Consider the following 16938-nt stretch of genomic DNA (forward strand, 5'->3'; position numbering starts at 1 on the left):
AGAGACCAGGACCCAGGGTCTGCAGTGGACAGACCAGGACCCAGGGTCTGCAGTGAGAGACCAGGACCCAGGGTCTCCAGTGAGAGACCAGGACCCAGGGTCTGCAGTGGACAGACCAGGACCCAGGGTCTGCAGTGGACAGACCAGGACCCAGGGTCTGCAGTGGGAGACCAGGACCCAGGGTCTGCAGTGAGAGACCAGGACCCAGGGTCTGCAGTGAGAGACCAGGACCCAGGGTCTGCAGTGAGAGACCAGGACCCAGGGTCTGCAGTGGGAGACCAGGACCCAGGGTCTGCAGTGAGAGACCAGGACCCAGGGTCTGCAGTGAGAGACCAGTACCCAGGGTCTGCAGTGAGAGACCAGGACCCAGGGTCTGCAGTGGGAGACCAGGACCCAGGGTCTGCAGTGAGAGACCAGGACCCAGGGTCTGCAGTGAGAGACCAGGACCCAGGGTCTGCAGTGGACAGACCAGGACCCAGGGTCTGCAGTGAGAGACCAGGACCCAGGGTCTGCAGTGAGAGACCAGTACCCAGGGTCTGCAGTGAGAGACCAGGACCCAGGGTCTGCAGTGGGAGACCAGGACCCAGGGTCTGCAGTGGGAGACCAGGACCCAGGGTCTGCAGTGAGAGACCAGGACCCAGGGTCTGCAGTGGGATGTGTGGTTAGCGTTGAGCGTTGAGCAGGTCTTTTACACATCAGTGTGATTAAGACCAAACTGTCTCCATCTAGAAATGCTTCTCAGGCAGCTTTCGCCGCCTTGCAGTCCTGTCCACGTGCACGTCTCTGTCCACGTGCACGTTGTGAGACGGTGAGTGAATGTGATGGCCCTCTGAAGAGACGGCCTTTGTGTATAAAATGCAATCTGGCCGCCGGCTGCAGACTGAGGATGCAGATTACAGGCTGGACTGCCTGCAGAGCGCCGCTCCATTTGAATTGTCAATGCGGCTCGCCGTTCGACCGGAACAGAGGCGTCCTGGCTCCGATAGCGCCAAGACAGATTCCATCAGGGCCTTATCTGTTACAGGCTGCACTGCTTGCAGCTGGATTCAGTGTGGGCCTGTAACGCTGTTGTTCTTTAAACATTAGGATCCGGAGGTTTTCTGCACTGGTCAGCATGACGGAGGCCAGAATGAAGGAAGCTCCCGCCCGCCGCCGCCGCCGCCGCCACTGCTGTATTACTCCCATCATTTTTCTGGCTTTGGGGAGGAAAGTAATTTGATCTGGTGAAGGGTGTATTTTTTCGGGGGTGTGTGTCGTGGTGGGACGGGGGAGTTGTCTGCCTCGATACATCATGGCCGCCGGCTGTGATCAGCGGCGACTGGCAGCTCCTGCAGGGTGGGACACATGGCGGTCTGGACCGTCAGCAGACACCAGTCCCTCTGAGAGGTCTCCAGGAGGACCAGCAGAGCCCAGAAGACCAGACTCCACACAGCCTCAACCCTACCGGTCCGTCCGTCCGGCCGCCCGGCCCTCCATGCAGAACTGCAGTCCTCTCTGGTTCCTGGTGGCGGAGGAGCTCGGTCCCTCAGCTGCTTGAACGTTCTGTTGCAAAGACAAGCGTCTTTCATCAGTGTCCTCTCGTCCACCAAACCTCCAACATGTCCCTTAAAGGGGCTGTATCCTGCTTTTTTAGCTCGTCCAAACCCTAGAAATGGCATTAACATGGTAATAGTTTATTTTTGGCGCTAAGGAAAAGTCATTTTGTGTGAAATAAAAGATTTTCTGGGGCTAATTCTGAAGCCCGGAAGAGAAAACGCTCTGTTTCACTGAAAACCCGCCTCTCCCCCTGTGGACTTTGACTGACAGCTACTTCAACCAATCAGAGCTTCAAAACAAATACGTCATGCATTACCTTCTTTAAGCGTTAGCTTTAGCTCTTTAGCTTTAGCTTCTGTAAGGGTTAGCTTTAGCTTCTCTACACGCAAAGACACGAAAACGTCTTTTCCTGTGAGAAACTCACCAAGCGCAGACCCTTCAGACCCTTCAGACCCTTCAGACCCTTCAGACCCTTCAGACCCTTCAGACCCTCCAGACCCTTCAAACTCTTCAGACCCTCCAGACCCTCCAGACCCTCCAGACCCTTCAGACCCTCCAGACCCTTCAGACCCTTCAGACCTCTTCAGACCCTCCAGACCCTTCAGACCCTCCAGACCCTTCAGACCCTTCAGACCCTTCAGACCCTCCAGACCCTCAGACCCTCAGACCCTCCAGACCCTTCAGACCCTCCAGACCCTTCAGACCCTTCAGACCCTCCAGACCTCCGACCCTCCAGACCCTCCAGACCCTCCAGACCCTTCAGACCCTTCAGACCCTCCAGACCCTTCAGACCCTTCAGACCCTCCAGACCCTTCAGACCCTCCAGACCCTTCAGACCCTTCAGACCCTCCAGACCCTTCAGACCCTTCAGACCCTCCAGACCCTTCAGACCCTCCAGACCCTTCAGACCCTTCAGACCCTCCAGACCCTTCAGACCCTTCAGACCCTTCAGACCCTTCAGACCCTCCAGACCCTTCAGACCCTTCAGACCCTTCAGACCCTTCCAGACCCTTCAGACCCTTCAGACCCTCCAGACCCTCCAGACCCTTCAGACCCTCCAGACCCTTCAGACCCTTCAGACCCTCCAGACCCTCCAGACCCTTCAGACCCTCCAGACCCTTCAGACCCTTCAGACCCTCCAGACCCTTCAGACCCTTCAGACCCTCCAGACCCTTCAGACCCTTCAGACCCTCCAGACCCTTCAGACCCTTCAGACCCTCCAGACCCTCCAGACCCTTCAGACCCTCCAGACCCTTCAGACCCTTCAGACTCTTCAGACCCTTCAGACCCTTCAGACCCTCCAGACCCTTCAGACCCTTCAGACCCTTCAAACTCTTCAGACCCTCCAGACCCTCCAGACCCTTCAGACCCTTCAGACCCTCCAGACCCTTCAGACCCTTCAGACCCTCCAGACCCTTCAGACCCTCCAGACCCTTCAGACCCTTCAGACCCTCCAGACCCTCCAGACCCTTCAGACCCTCCAGACCCTTCAGACCCTTCAGACCCTTCAGACCCTCCAGACCCTTCAGACCCTCCAGACCCTTCAGACCCTTCAGACCCTCCAGACCCTTCAGACCCTTCAGACCCTCCAGACCCTTCAGACCCTTCAGACCCTCCAGACCCTTCAGACCCTCCAGACCCTCCAGACCCTTCAGACCCTTCAGACCCTCCAGACCCTCCAGACCCTTCAGACCCTCCAGACCCTTCAGACCCTCCAGACCCTCCAGACCCTTCAGACCCTTCAGACCCTCCAGACCCTCCAGACCCTTCAGACCCTCAGACCCTCCAGACCCTTCAAACTCTTCAGACCCTCCAGACCCTCCAGACCCTCCAGACCCTTCAGACCCTCCAGACCCTTCAGACCCTTCAAACTCTTCAGACCCTCCAGACCCTTCAGACCCTCCAGACCCTTCAGACCCTTCAGACCCTTCAGACCCTCCAGACCCTTCAGACCCGTCAGACCCTCCCCCCAGAGACCCTCCAGACGCCTTCAGACCCTTCAGACCCTCCAGACCCTTCAGACCTTCAGACCCTCCAGACCCTTCAGACCCTTCAGACCCTCCAGACCCTTCAGACCCTCCAGACCCTTCAGACCCTTCAGACCTTCGACCCTCCAGACCCTCCAGACCCTTCAGACCCTTCAGACCCTCCAGACCCGTCAGACCCTTCAGACCCTCCAGAACCCTTCAGACCCTTCAGAACCCTCCAGACCCTTCAGACCCTCCAGACCCTTCAGACCCTTCAGACCCTTCAGACCCTCCAGACCCTTCAGATCCTTCAGACCCTTCAGACCCACCCTTTCCATCAGCTGCTCACTTCCTGCTGCAGACCTCCAGACGAAGCGGGAAGCGGGACGCAGAGCCGGTCCTGCCAGGGCGCCTGGCCCTGTCCCTGGAGGGGAGCGTCCCTGCAGCAGGAGACAGCAGAGCTGCTCTCCAGGAGTCCCTCATTGTTTTAACTGTTCTGAAAAGAGCCGAGTCTGCTTTCTTGGAGCCGATGTTGAAGAAAGGAGGTTTTCCAGGCAATGTGTTGGAGCAATTATGTACATACCCCATAATTATGCATATCTCCTGGAAGCATGTAAAAGCTGTATGGAAATGAGACGGGCTGCAGAGAGCCCCCCCCCAGCCCCCCACCGCTCGCCATTGTTTGATATTTGCCTCAGTTTTGGCAGAGCATGTGGACTTGAAGACATGTTGATGGAAACTGTTTCCAGCGGTAGAGGACGAGGCTGGGTGTGGACAGGAGCAGTGCCCCCCCCCCCCCCCCCCCCCCCCCCCCCCCTCCACACAGCACTGGGTCCCACCCTGAATACAGCCTGCTGGGGGTGAGAGTGTAGAATCTGCTGAGAGTGAGGTGCAGTCAGGCCTCTGTCGGAGCGCCAGCCTCTCCTTCTTTCTTTGGTGCATATATTCCTGGGGGGGGCGACGGGGTAATTATTTCCAGCTGTCATACATTATGTTTCTTTTGTGAGGACCCAGCGCTCCTTATGCTACACAAGTTAATCTTATCACAGCAAAATTCAATTACTTTTATCACAGTTGTTTCTGCAGGTGTAGCCTTGGTAAACCTCTGCCCAGCATTGTGCTGCTGCCAGGATTTCCCCGCCAATAATTGAGCCTCACTTTTACCCATAAAGCGCCGTGTCCCGGGCAGCGGCGGTGTAACGGCTCTATGAGAAACCAATAATGGGGGCATTACGGCGGTTCAGCCGGGGCCGAGCACCTGTTACCGCCGGCCCGCCGTGCGGCGGCGCTGACATTTAAAATGGAGGCTTTCAGCAGTGATAACAGGCGAGTGGCGGCGGCGAGCCCGGCTCATGAAGGCTATTTAAATGCTTGCAAAGTGGCCAGATTAAAATCAAATAAGTGCAGCTTTTTCCCTCCTTTTTCTGCTTGACTTATCTGGATTTGTTCCCCCAGACCCTTGCCGCAGTGGATTCTGGGTAATTCCCCTGGCCCAACACACCAATTACCCCTGGATGGATTTTTTTTGAGTGAAGCAGGATAATTGTGTAATTATCTGGTGAAATGGGAAGTCTAATGTGTTAAAGTGGGATTTTTTAAGCCTGTGGGGGGGGGGGACGGCATGGCGCCGGCGCCGGGGCTGCAATCAGCCGCTGATAAATAAATACATGTGAGCAGGTGACTGGTCTGCGGGGGGGGGGGGGGGGGGCTCGGAGCTTCATCAGAGGAGCTCCAAAGCATACATGACATGGAGGTTCAGGTTACTCCTGTCCTGCACAGCAGTTCGTTTGTTGGCTAGCTGGTTGGTTGGTTGGTTGGTTGGTTGGTTGGTTGGTTGGTTAGTGGGTTGGCTGGTTGGTTCATGAGTTGGCTGGTTGGTTGGTTTGTGGGTTGGCTGGTTGGTTGGTTGGTTAGTTAGTTGGTTGGCTGGTTGGTTGGTTGGTTGGTTTGTGGGTTGGCTGGCTGGTTAGTTTGTGGGTTGGCTGGTTGGCTGGTTGGTTCATGAGTTGGCTGGTTGGTTAGTTTGTGGGTTGGTTTGTGGGTTGGCTGGTTGGTTGGTTGGTTGGTTAGTTAGTTGGTTGGCTGGTTGGTTGGTTGGTTGGTTTGTGGGTTGGTTTGTGGGTTGGCTGGTTGGTTGGTTAGTTAGTTGGTTGGCTGGTTGGTTGGTTAACCCAAACTTGATATACTGGACACCAGGTCCGGTCTGAAGACATACATTTCAAAAAAGCATTAGCGCCACCTGTTGGTCATCGGGTGTTTCAAGCACTATATTTTCACACAGCATGGTTCCAGACTGTCAGAACAAGACTTCATTTAACTTTAAACCATATTTCCAGTCTTCAGTTGCCGGACAGTTTTCTTCTAATTGTCTTCTGTGAGGATTTAAACCTGACTGCTACAGCCAGCCTTTTGTTTCAGGTGGTTTTATGAATCAACCTGACAGGACTGTATTTGCTCAGGCTGCATATTCTGAGTTTAAACTTCAATGAGGAAGTTTCTTTGGCATGTTAGGACATACTAATTTTAGACGCCTAAAAAAAGCAGCAATAATCATGATGGAAAAGTGATGCCGACTGTCATAAAGCTATGGTTGTCTGATCGAGTTAGCTCCCCACGACTAACGACTGCAACAACACAGAAGAACTGACAATGACTAATTAGCAAATCCATAATGTTTCCTCCTCTTAAGCATCATCCTCAAAGCTGTTTTGAATCATTATGCAAATTATGTTGTCAAATGTCAATTAACATGTGCAGAAATCCTGTGATTTATCTTCTGAGGAGTTTCTTCTCCAAGTCATTAAATCTGTTAGGAGACAGAGGTGGCGAGGAGAAAACGAGGAGGCAGCTTTCAGCCAGAGACAGAACACCGAATATCACCGAGCAGGACTGAAAACAGGGCCGGGGAATTCACGCCACCGGAGTAAAGTGGAGGAGGATACCTCTTCCATCAGCTCTGATTTCTGACCATGGCCTTTGACCCTGTATTTGGGGTATAATTGTATGACTGATTGGGATTGAGTGATGTGTAAGAGTGATTGTAGAGCTCTGCGATTGTAATGCTTTTATATTTTATATTTACTTGCTCAGGGACTACGGATGGAAATTAGCCTAGGCTAAATCTGGTGTGAAGCATCTTTGAATAATGTTTTTCACACATTGTCCCTGTGAAATAAACCAATAAACTAAACTAAACTAAACTATTTACCGTCCTCACTGTCTGCTGGCGGTGGTTTCTGGTTCTGGAATCAGCTGCTGGGTTGCTGTTTCCTGGAGCTTCTAGTAACTGAAGTTCACTCACGCATCAGAAAGGACTCTCAAACTGGGTTTGGTGTAAAATCCGCCCCAGCAGAGAGCTACCCTGTTCTCACCTGTTGTGCTGCAGAATGAGCATTTCAAAGTTTGTTCCATGTCCGCAAAGTTTTGTCAGGTAGCTATTGGCTCCCGTCTCAATGTAATTCTCTGTTTTCAGTGGGGCTTCGTACTGATAAGCAGGTGGAAACCAGTGGCATGAGACCAAAACAGTCATTGTTCATCAACAAAGCCTAACAGCCAACAACATAATGGCATGTGGTCTTTCCTCATAAGTACCCCATGAATAGAACCAGCTCGGACTTTCAATAGCCGGGGTGAAGTGGCTTTTCAGAGGCTGCACAACCACCCAATAAATCAGCCAATAAAATACAGCGCTGGGTGTCAATTAGCCTGTGTTATTGAACAATTACTGGCCTGAGAGCTCTGCCACACTTACTGCAGAAACCCTGCTCCAAATGTCAAAAAGCTATTGAAATAAATTACACATCTCTAAGACCAGTCCAGCGCTTAGAACCACCATAACAATTCACTCACACACACACACACACACACACACACACACACACACACACACACACACACACACACACACACAGCCCCAGTCCTCCCTGTGGTTCTGGACTTTCTCCTCCAGAGAGAACTTAAAGCTCCTCAGGAAACGTTCCGTCATGTTCTGGAACTCTCAGAAACCAGCTTTAAATGTTGACGTTCTGGATTTGACTCTGACTCAAAGACACCCGGTCCCTGTGGGTCTGGCCTCCAGTCCCCCACCATGACGACCCCGGAGAGACTGGTCCCGGAGGAGCTCCGTCCACCAGCTCAACCACACCTGCCTCCGCCCGGACCGAGCAGCCTGCTGACTCCAGGTCCTTCAGCCCCATCAGACCCACAGCTCCGACCAGCTGACGGTGCGGGTGGATGCAGGTGGAGCCACCCGGTCGCCTGGACTGTGGACTCTTGACAGGTTGCAGTTCGTGCTCCTGCAGGGTGGGGGTCAGGAACATGGGGGCCCCTCAAGAAATGGTTTGGAGTCCATCAGGAGGGCCGAGGCCCCTCAGGGCACCGTCCAAGCGCCATCAGGTGACCCACCAGGTCAGGGGGCCGTCTGAGGACCCTCAAAGGACCGAAACAATGACCGCATCACTGCAGACGCTGAACCCATTAGCCTCCAGCTAATGCTAAACATTTAGCCTCCAGCTAGTGCTAAACATGTAGCCTCCAGCTAGTGCTAAACATGTAGCCTCCAGCTAGTGCTAAACATTTAGCCTCCAGCTAGTGCTAAACATGTAGCCTCCAGCTAATGCTAAACATGTAGCCTCCAGCTAATGCTAAACATTTAGCCTCCAGCTAATGCTAAACATGTAGCCTCCAGCTAATGCTAAACATTTAGCCTCCAGCTAGTGCTAAACATGTAGCCTCCAGCTAATGCTAAACATGTAGCCTCCAGCTAATGCTAAACATGTAGCCTCCAGCTAGTGCTAAACATGTAGCCTCCAGCTAGTGCTAAACATGTAGCCTCCAGCTAGTGCTAAACATGTAGCCTCCAGCTAATGCTAAACATTTAGCCTCCAGCTAGTGCTAAACATGTAGCCTCCAGCTAGTGCTAAACATGTAGCCTCCAGCTAGTGCTAAACATGTAGCCTCCAGCTAATGCTAAACATGTAGCCTCCAGCTAGTGCTAAACATGTAGCCTCCAGCTAGTGCTAAACATGTAGCCTCCAGCTAGTGCTAAACATGTAGCCTCCAGCTAGTGCTGAACATGCTGCCTCCAGCTAATGCTAAACATGTAGCCTCCAGCTAGTGCTAAACATGTAGCCTCCAGCTAGTGCTAAAGGCTGTAATGTGGCCTCTCCTGTCAGGGTGCGGTTGTGTTTCTGGTGTGTTTGGTTGCGGTGTAGTCTCTGGCTGGTGAGCATCACTGAGACACTGGCTAAAGGGCTCCTCAGTGAACGCCATCGACAGCAGCTGTCCTCTCTCACACTGCCCCACACTGTGACCCTGTGCAGCTGGGGGGTTTCCTCCATGAGGAGGGCGCCGTGTGCCCCTGAGCAAAGGGACCGGTGGGTATGGAGCTTCTAACCGCAGCATGGCGCTCCAGTCCTCTCCATGGACAGTACAAACGAAGCCCATGCTGGTGTTTGCTGTTGTTGCGTTGGTTGATGGTACCAGCGGTCATGTTTCCTCCAGACGTGTTCAGACTGGGATCCGTCAGCAGGAGAGCAATGGCGGACAGGGGGGAGGGGGGGGGGTTATCTGGGGTGTCAGTGCTGGAGGTGTGAGGAATCAATCAGCACAGAGACGGAGGAAGAAGAGCAGCTATCTCTTCACATCCTGAGCTCCATGTCTTTCATTTCCCATCAGAGTGTCAGGGAGATCACTGCTCTCCCAAATTAAACATCATTCAGCGCTAACTTCTTCACCACTTCCAATTAGCTGGGAACAGCCTCTTTGTGATTGAGCCCCCCCCCACTCAAACACTTTCCAGAAAGCCTTACAGCAGAGAGCTCCACCCCCACTGCACAAGCACGTGTGTGTGTGTGTGTGTGTGTGTGTGTGTGTGTGTGTGTGTGTGTGTGTGTGTGTTTCTGGTAAGCTCTATCAAGTGGTATAAATCTTTCATTTAGATCAGCATTAATGGCCGGAGCGCCTCAGATCTGGCTTTTCTGATCCTTTCATCGTTTCATCGTGGTGCTGCAGGAATTCCAGAAGAAGGGCGGGGGGGTGGGGGGTGGGGGGGGGGGGCTGCACCATCGCTCCCTCACATAAGTACACAAAATTAGCTGCTTATCAGTTGATCCTGTACATGATGTGGAGGACGCTCTGCTGGAGAGAGAGAGAGGGAGAGAGAGAGAGAGAAAGAAAGAGAGAGAGAGACATTAAGTTTCAGCCTTGTACCTTGCAGGGAGTTTAAAGGTCATTAATGTGTTTTGGCCTCTGGTGTGGCTCCAGATGACGGAGGGAGAGCGTCTCCTCCTTCAGATGACGGAGGGAGAGCGTCTCCTCCTCCAGATGACGGAGGGAGAGCGTCTCCTCCTTCAGACGGAGGGAGAGCGTCTCCTCCTTCAGATGACGGAGGGAGAGCGTCTCCTCCTCCAGATGACGGAGGGAGAGCGTCTCCTCCTTCAGATGATGGAGGGAGAGCGTCTCCTCCTCCAGACGGAGGGAGAGCGTCTTCCTGCCTGACCAGCCGGTAGTGAAGTGCGGCCTGGCCGGCGGTGGAGCTGCAGAGCGGCAGCAGCAGCTCTCGTTAGCTGAGCTCTATTGATCGGAGGGGGGGGGGGGGGGGGGGGGGGCACTGGGGGCTCCCTACCTGCCTGACTTTGTACTGCTGCTGGAGTTGTGAGGGTCTGCTGAACAACAGGGACCACGCACATCTCAAACAAGGTCTATGAAAAGCCTATCAATTAGGCTTTGAAGGTCAAGCAACCCCCCCCCCCCCCCCCCCCCCCCCCCGCCTCCCGCTCCTCCCTGGTCTTCAGCCAGCGGTATCTTCTCTGCTCTCTCCAAAATACATCTGAAGACTCCATTCAATTAAACCTCTCTGGGCTCCAGCTGCTCCCTAAGTGAAAGGTCAACTGAGTCCAGGAGGCTAAAAGAGAAAGGCTCCTTTACAATCCCCCCCACAACAAAGCCTACACCCCCCCCCCCCCCCCCCCCCCCCCCCCCCACCCCCCCCCCCGCCCGGCGCTCTCCTCCTAATGATCCCCACTGGTCAGTCCCTAACTAGCAGTGACAGTTCCCCCAGCAGCCGATCGATCACACACCAGAAAACACACATAATGATAACCTGCAGACACAGAGCCCGGCCCCCCGGCCCCCCGGCCCCCCCGCTCCACATCCAGGTGGGAGGAGGAGGGCGAGCCAGCCCCACTTCAAACAGCAGCCGCCTCGCTCTCCTGCTCCCACTGAGGCGGGTTCACCCTCTCACATGGACTCTAATTATCCACAGTGTGGCCCCGGGGAGTCCCGGAGGACGCACACACACACACACACACACACACACACACACACACACACACACACACACACACACACACACGCTCCAGCGCCACCTCGAGGCCAGTGGCGGTCAGGGCGGTCCGGAGCAGCAGTCCAGTTCCAGGCTGTTTGATCAGGTTTCAGTCTCTCAGCTGCAGCCAGACCCTCACCATCAGACCTGCTTTAATGTTCAGTGAACCGTTCTTCAGAACCCTGAGACAGAGACGGTCCCCGGCAGACTCTGGACAGAGACGGTCCCCGGCAGACTCTGGACAGAGACGGTCCCCGGCAGACTCTGGACAGAGACGGTCCCTGGCAGACTCTGGACAGAGACGGTCCCCGGCAGACTCTGGACCGTCAGAGGACGAGCTGGTCTGGCTGCAGAGGGAGAGGACCAGAGTCTCCTGCTGGGTTCCGTCCTCAGCTCTGGTGTCGCTCCTGGTTCTACTGAGCCGCTCTGTTCTGGGGTCCGGATGCCGTCCTCGACAGGACAGTGGGACCGACTGCTGTCCCAGCTGGACGGAGGACGGCAGGCGCCACTGATCCGTCTGCTATTAGACCGGGTCCACTTTCAGGTCCTCTCACAAAGCCGTTAAGTCTGGTTCTCCTCGTCTCCGCTCAGAACCGGCAGACGGTGAGACAGGCTGGCTGTCGCTGTCCTGACACCTGACCTGCTGTCCCCCGGTCCGTCCCCTCCCTCTGTCTCCCTCTGTCTCCCCTAAATGACGAGCTGCAGACTGGAGGCGATCACATTTCCAATAGCATCAATACCTCTGCTCCCGGCCGTGACCTTGGAACCTCGTCCTGCAGTGTGTCCTTCTGCTCCAGTCCACCGCCGAGACCGCGACTCTGAAGACACTGCTGGCTGCCTCTGGCTGGACAGCTGGACCGCTGGACAGCTGGACAGCTGGACTGCTGGACCGCTGGACCGCTGGACCGCTGGAATGCTGATCCTCAGGTGGATCCCACCGCAGGAATGTTCTGTCCTCATAAACACCTGGTGGACACTGAGACACTGAGACACTGAGCTTTAACGCCGTGTTTAGGCTGTCAGAGGGTTGGAATGATGGCAGAGTGGAGTTAACTGCGAGTAATCCCATTTTGACTTCATGTGACGTTTCAGCTCTTCTGCATTGCAGGCAGTTTTCAGAAGTCCTGTAAATCATGGTGAGCAGAGCGCAGTGGTGGGCACAGCGAACCAAAAAGTTAGCTTCGATAACCGCTCTTCCACTAACTGAAAAGTTAGCTTCAATAACGCTAAACCGATAAACTGCTAAAAGATTTAGCTGAAGCTAACAATAACCGCTAACCGCTAACTGCCTCACCCACAGCCGCTGCAGGCTCTGCAACAGGCCTAACGGGGAACGAGCTGGAAGCGCCGCGCACGGAGTTTCTGATGGCCTCCCATGTTAACCTATCTGACCTAACCCCACACAACGCTCTGCAGCGCGCACGCTCCGCTCCGTTTTATTGTTCACGCGAGCCGGGTGCGCCATTTGTCAAGCTGGATCAAACAGATCGGACCAGACAGGAAGTCGGAAACAGAAAAGGCAAGAGAATCCGGTCAATTTTCAAAATAAAATAAATTAAATGATAATTAGTTACGGACGGTGTTGCTCGTCCGTCTATAATTCGTCTCTTGGGTCTAATCACAAGAGAGATGGACACACACACATTGTTTTTCAAAACAATTTTTGGCGTTTTTTAACCGCAGCGAAGAGACTTTTCATTACTTTGCACAGTAACAGAAGCACGTACGAGAGGCGTTCAAGTACCCTCGGAAACTAGAGTCAGCCTACATTGGCTCCCAAATCTACCACTAGACCTACGCTAATGTGTAAATTTAGCGGAAGCTAATTAGTCCGCTAATGTTTTTCAAAGTTAGCTGAACAGCTAATCCGCTAATGAAAATGTTAGCTTCGCTAATTAGCGGTTAGCTGATTAGCAGACTGCACCCACCACCGGCAGAGCGTCTCCGCTGGGAGTCAGACCAACAGAGAATTTCCTTCTGACCTCCAGAAACCAGAGGATCTGACTTCCTGTCATGTGTTTACTGATAATCTCAGGCTGGATCGGAGAACCGGAACGTTCCTCTGGGTTCTAAAGGTCAGACTCTGGGGCTGTACAGTTCACTCTCTGAGAAGTTTAAGATGGAAAATAGTCAAATGTTCCTGAGAGAACCAGACCGAGAACCTCACACCCTGCACTGTTAGCTTAGCATTAGCATCATGATGGTTCTGTCCTCCTCCACATCATCCTCCTCCTCCTCCTCCTCATCATCATCATCATCAGAGAACACATGGATTCCTCATCATCATCATCTTCACCATCCTCTTCCTCCCCCTCCTCCTCCTCCTAGTCATGACTCCTCCTCCTCCTCCTTCTCTTCCTCATCCTCCTAGTCCTCCTCCTCATCATCATCATCATTATCGTCAACATCATCATCATCCTCCTCCTCCTCCCCCTCCTCTTCCTCCTCATCCTCCTCCTCCTAGTTGTGACTCCTCCTCGTCCTCCTCCTCATCATCATCATCATCATCATCATCATTATCGTCAACATCATCATCATCCTCCTCCTCCTCCTCCTCCTCGTCCTCCTCCTCCTCATCATCATCATCATCATCATTATCGTCAACATCATCATCATCCTCCTCCTCGGTGCTCCTCCTCCTCCTCCTCTTCCTCTTCCTCCTCCTCCTCCTCCTCCTCCTCCTCAGGTCAATACTCTTCCTCTTCTGGGGATGTTTAGTGTGACAGGGGTTCTGGTGAATCAGAAGGCTTCCTGTCAGCGTTTAGTTTCAGTAAACAGTCAGTGGCGGACTTGGGTTTCCACGGCTGTGGGGAAGCTGAGAACCTTGAACTCTGACCGTCTGCAGTGTAGGTTCTTCTCGCCACTCAAGGCATATTTAGAGTGGCGGGACGTTCATCTTCATGAAGCAGCTTTTCGAGATCATCTCTGAGTCTGCTCAGGTTGTCCTGATCATCTGCAGTTCCAGAGTCCAAAGACATCCAGACAAGAGACGAGACGAGACGAGAAAACACGAGACAATACAACATAGAAGAAGAGAAGACATGAAGAGAAAAGTTCGTCAGCGATCCTTTCCAGTGATCAGCTGATCTGCAGAGGGATCGAACCGGAGAGTCTCAACACGGGTTGACATGTCTTTAGTCCTAATTGATCCCAAACCCTTCCAACTTAACACACACACACACACACACACACACACACACACACACACACACACACACACACACACACACACACACACACACACACACACACACAGAGTAAAGGTCAGCCGAGCTTGTAGAGGACTGTCAGGACTCAGAGGTTTCAACCTTTCCCTGTCCTGCCGGAGGAGCGGCGCTCCGCTCAGCTTCCTTAAAGGCCAGTCCTCCGTTCACCGGAGCCGCAGCAGCATCCTGATGAGCCGCCACGCTCCCCGTCTGAGAACACTCTAGAACCCCCTCCGTCCACACACCACGCTCCTACCACCTCGACCACGAGCGGTGGTAGATGGTAGGCGTTGGGTGGTAGGCGGTGGGCAGTGGGCGGTAGGCGGTGGGTGGTAGGTGGTGGGTGTTAGGCGTTGGGTGGTAGGCGTTGGGTGGTGGGCTGTGGGTGGTACGCGGTGGGCGGTAGGCGGTGGGCTGTGGGTGGTAGGTGGTGGGCGGTGGGTGGTGGGCGGTGGGCGGTGGTTGGTAGGTGGTAGGCTGTAGGTGGTAGGCAGTAGGCGGTGGGCTGTGGGAGGCAGGCGGTAGGCAGTGGGTGGTAGGCGGTAGGCAGTGGGTGGTAGGTGGTGGGTGTTAGGCGTTGGGTGGTAGGCGTTGGGTGGTGGACTGTGGGTGGTACGTGGTGGGCGGTAGGTGGTGGGCTGCGGGTGGTAGGTGGTGGGCGGTGGGTGGTGGGCGGTGGGTGGTAGGCCGTGGGTGGTAGGCGGTAGGTGGTATGCGCTGGGCTGTGTGTGGTAGGGGGTGGGCGTTGGGTGGTGGGCGGTGGGCGGTGGTTGGCAGGTGGTAGGCTGTAGGTGGTAGGCAGTAGGCGGTGGGCTGTGGGAGGCAGGCGGTAGGTGGTGGGCGGTGGGTTGTAGGCGGTAGATGGTAGGCGGTGGGCGGTGGGTTGTAGGCGGTAGATGGTAGGCGGTGGGCTGTGGGTCGCAGGTGGTGGGCGGTGGGCGGTGGGCTGTGGGTGGTAGGTGGTGGGTGGTAGGCGTTGGGTGGTGGGCTGTGGGTGGTATGCGGTGGGCGGTAGGTGGTGGGCTGTGGGTGGTAGGTGGTGGGCGGTGGGTGGTGGGCGGTGGGTGGTAGGCCGTGGGTGGTAGGTGGTGGGTGGTAGGCGGTGGGCTGTGTGTGGTAGGGGGTGGGCGTTGGGTGGTGGGCGTTGGTTGGTAGGTGGTAGGCTGTAGGTGGTAGGCAGTCGGCGGTGGGCTGTGGGAGGCAGGCGGTAGGTGGTGGGCAATGGGTTGTAGGCGGTAGATGGTAGGCGGTGGGCGGTGGGCTGTGGGTGGTAGGTGGTGGGCGGTAGGCGGTGGGTGGTAGGTGGTGGGCGGTGGGCGGTGGGCTGTGGGTGGTAGGTGGTGGGCGGAAGGCGGTGGGTGGTAGGTGGTGGGCGGTGGGTGGTAGGCCGTGGGTGGTAGGCGGTAGGTGGTAGGCGGTGGGCTGTGTGTGGTAGGGGGTGGGCGTTGGGTGGTGGGCGGTGGGTTGTAGGCGGTAGGTGGTAGGCGGTGGGCAGTGGGTGGTAGGCGGTAGGCAGTAGGCGGTGGGCGGTGGGTGGTAGGCGGTGGGCTGTGGGCGGCGGGCGGTAGGCGGTGAGCGGTGGGCAGCCGGTGGTGGGCGGTGGACAGTGGATGGTGGGCGGTAGACGGCAGGCGGTGGACAGTGGGCAGTGGGCGGTATGTGGTAGGCAATGGGCGGTAGACGGTGGGCGGTGAACGGTGGGCAGCAGGCGGTGGGCGGTGGGCTGTGGGTGGTAGGCGGTGTGCGGTGGGCGGTGGGCGGTAGGCGGTAGGCGGTGGGTGGTGGGCGGTAGGCGGTGGGTGGTGGGCGGTGGGCGGTGGGTGGTAGGTGGTGGGTGGTAGGCCATGGGTGGTAGGCGGTAGGTGGTAGGCGGTGGGCTGTGTGTGGTAGGGGGTGGGCGGTGGTTGGTAGGTGGTGGGCGGTGGGTTGTAGGCGGTAGGTGGTAGGCGGTGGGTGGTAGGCGGTGGGCGGTGGGCGGCGGGCGGTAGTCGGTGGGAGGTGAGCGGTGGGCAGCTGGTGGTGGGCGGTGGACAGTGGACTGCGGTAGACGGCGGGCAGTGAACGGTGGGCAGCGGGCGGTGGGTGGTAGGCGGTGGGCGGTGGACGGTAGGCGGTAGGCAGTAGGTGGTGGATGGTGGGCGGTAGGCGGTGGGCGGTGGGCAGTGGACGGTAGGCGGTAGGCAGTAGGTGGTGAATGGTAGGCGGTAGGCGGTGGGCTTTGGGTGGTGGGCTTTGGGTGGTGGGCGGTGGGCGGTAGGTGGTGGATGGTGGGGCGGTAGGCGGTAGACAGTAGGCGGTGGATGGTGGGCGGTAGGCGGTGGGCGGTAGGCGGTGGGCGGTGGGCGGTAGGCGGTGGGCGGTGGGCGGTGGGCTTTGCCTGATTTGGCGGCTCAACACAGTAAAATGATAAATATCCAGAAGGATTCAGTGGCTGGTCTCCATGAGGGACCGAGGTTCGGCCTCAGCTTCTCTCTCTCCACACTGAAGGATGAAGGATGATCTGGGGTGGTCCAACGCCGCCCCGAGCCCATGCCACAGGCAAGGCAGCCTCCGCCCCCCCTCCACGCTGCACCCTCCAGCCACTGCCTCTTCAAGTGTGTTACACAGAGTGGAAATGTTGAATGTGAGGCGGAAGAAGGGCTGCAGCATCACAGATCCGGGAATCAAAGCCTGTCTGGGTCTGGGGAGGGGAGCGCACACACCTTAATCAAGACAAGCTTCCATCTTTTATTTATCACCTATTTATTATTGAGTATATATCACCATTAAATTATTCAGCTTCTTCTCCTTTCTTACCCGTAAGTTCGGTCGCAGTGCACAATACCTAGAGGCTACATTTCCACAGTCGGTTTTTTCTTGAAGTATCTCTGCTAACATGAGATCTCAACTTTCTGCCCCCCTCGGG

General features: G+C 55.7%; 1 protein-coding gene across 1 annotated transcript; it reads right to left on the reverse strand.

Annotated features, from left to right (window-relative positions):
• Nucleotides 1–14603: 14603 nt before the first annotated feature.
• LOC115404679 (extensin-like) lies at nucleotides 14604–15879 on the reverse strand. The gene is made up of 2 exons (XM_030114082.1): nucleotides 15730–15879; nucleotides 14604–15581 (listed from the first exon to the last, which is right to left on the reverse strand). Exons 1-2 carry the CDS (start codon nucleotides 15877–15879, stop codon nucleotides 14604–14606), a joined length of 1128 nt encoding a protein of 375 aa, XP_029969942.1.
• Nucleotides 15880–16938: the final 1059 nt, after the last annotated feature.

Source organism: Salarias fasciatus, chromosome 17 (genome assembly GCF_902148845.1).
Source record: "Salarias fasciatus chromosome 17, fSalaFa1.1, whole genome shotgun sequence".
In the NCBI taxonomy this organism is placed as follows: Eukaryota; Metazoa; Chordata; class Actinopteri; order Blenniiformes; family Blenniidae; genus Salarias; species Salarias fasciatus.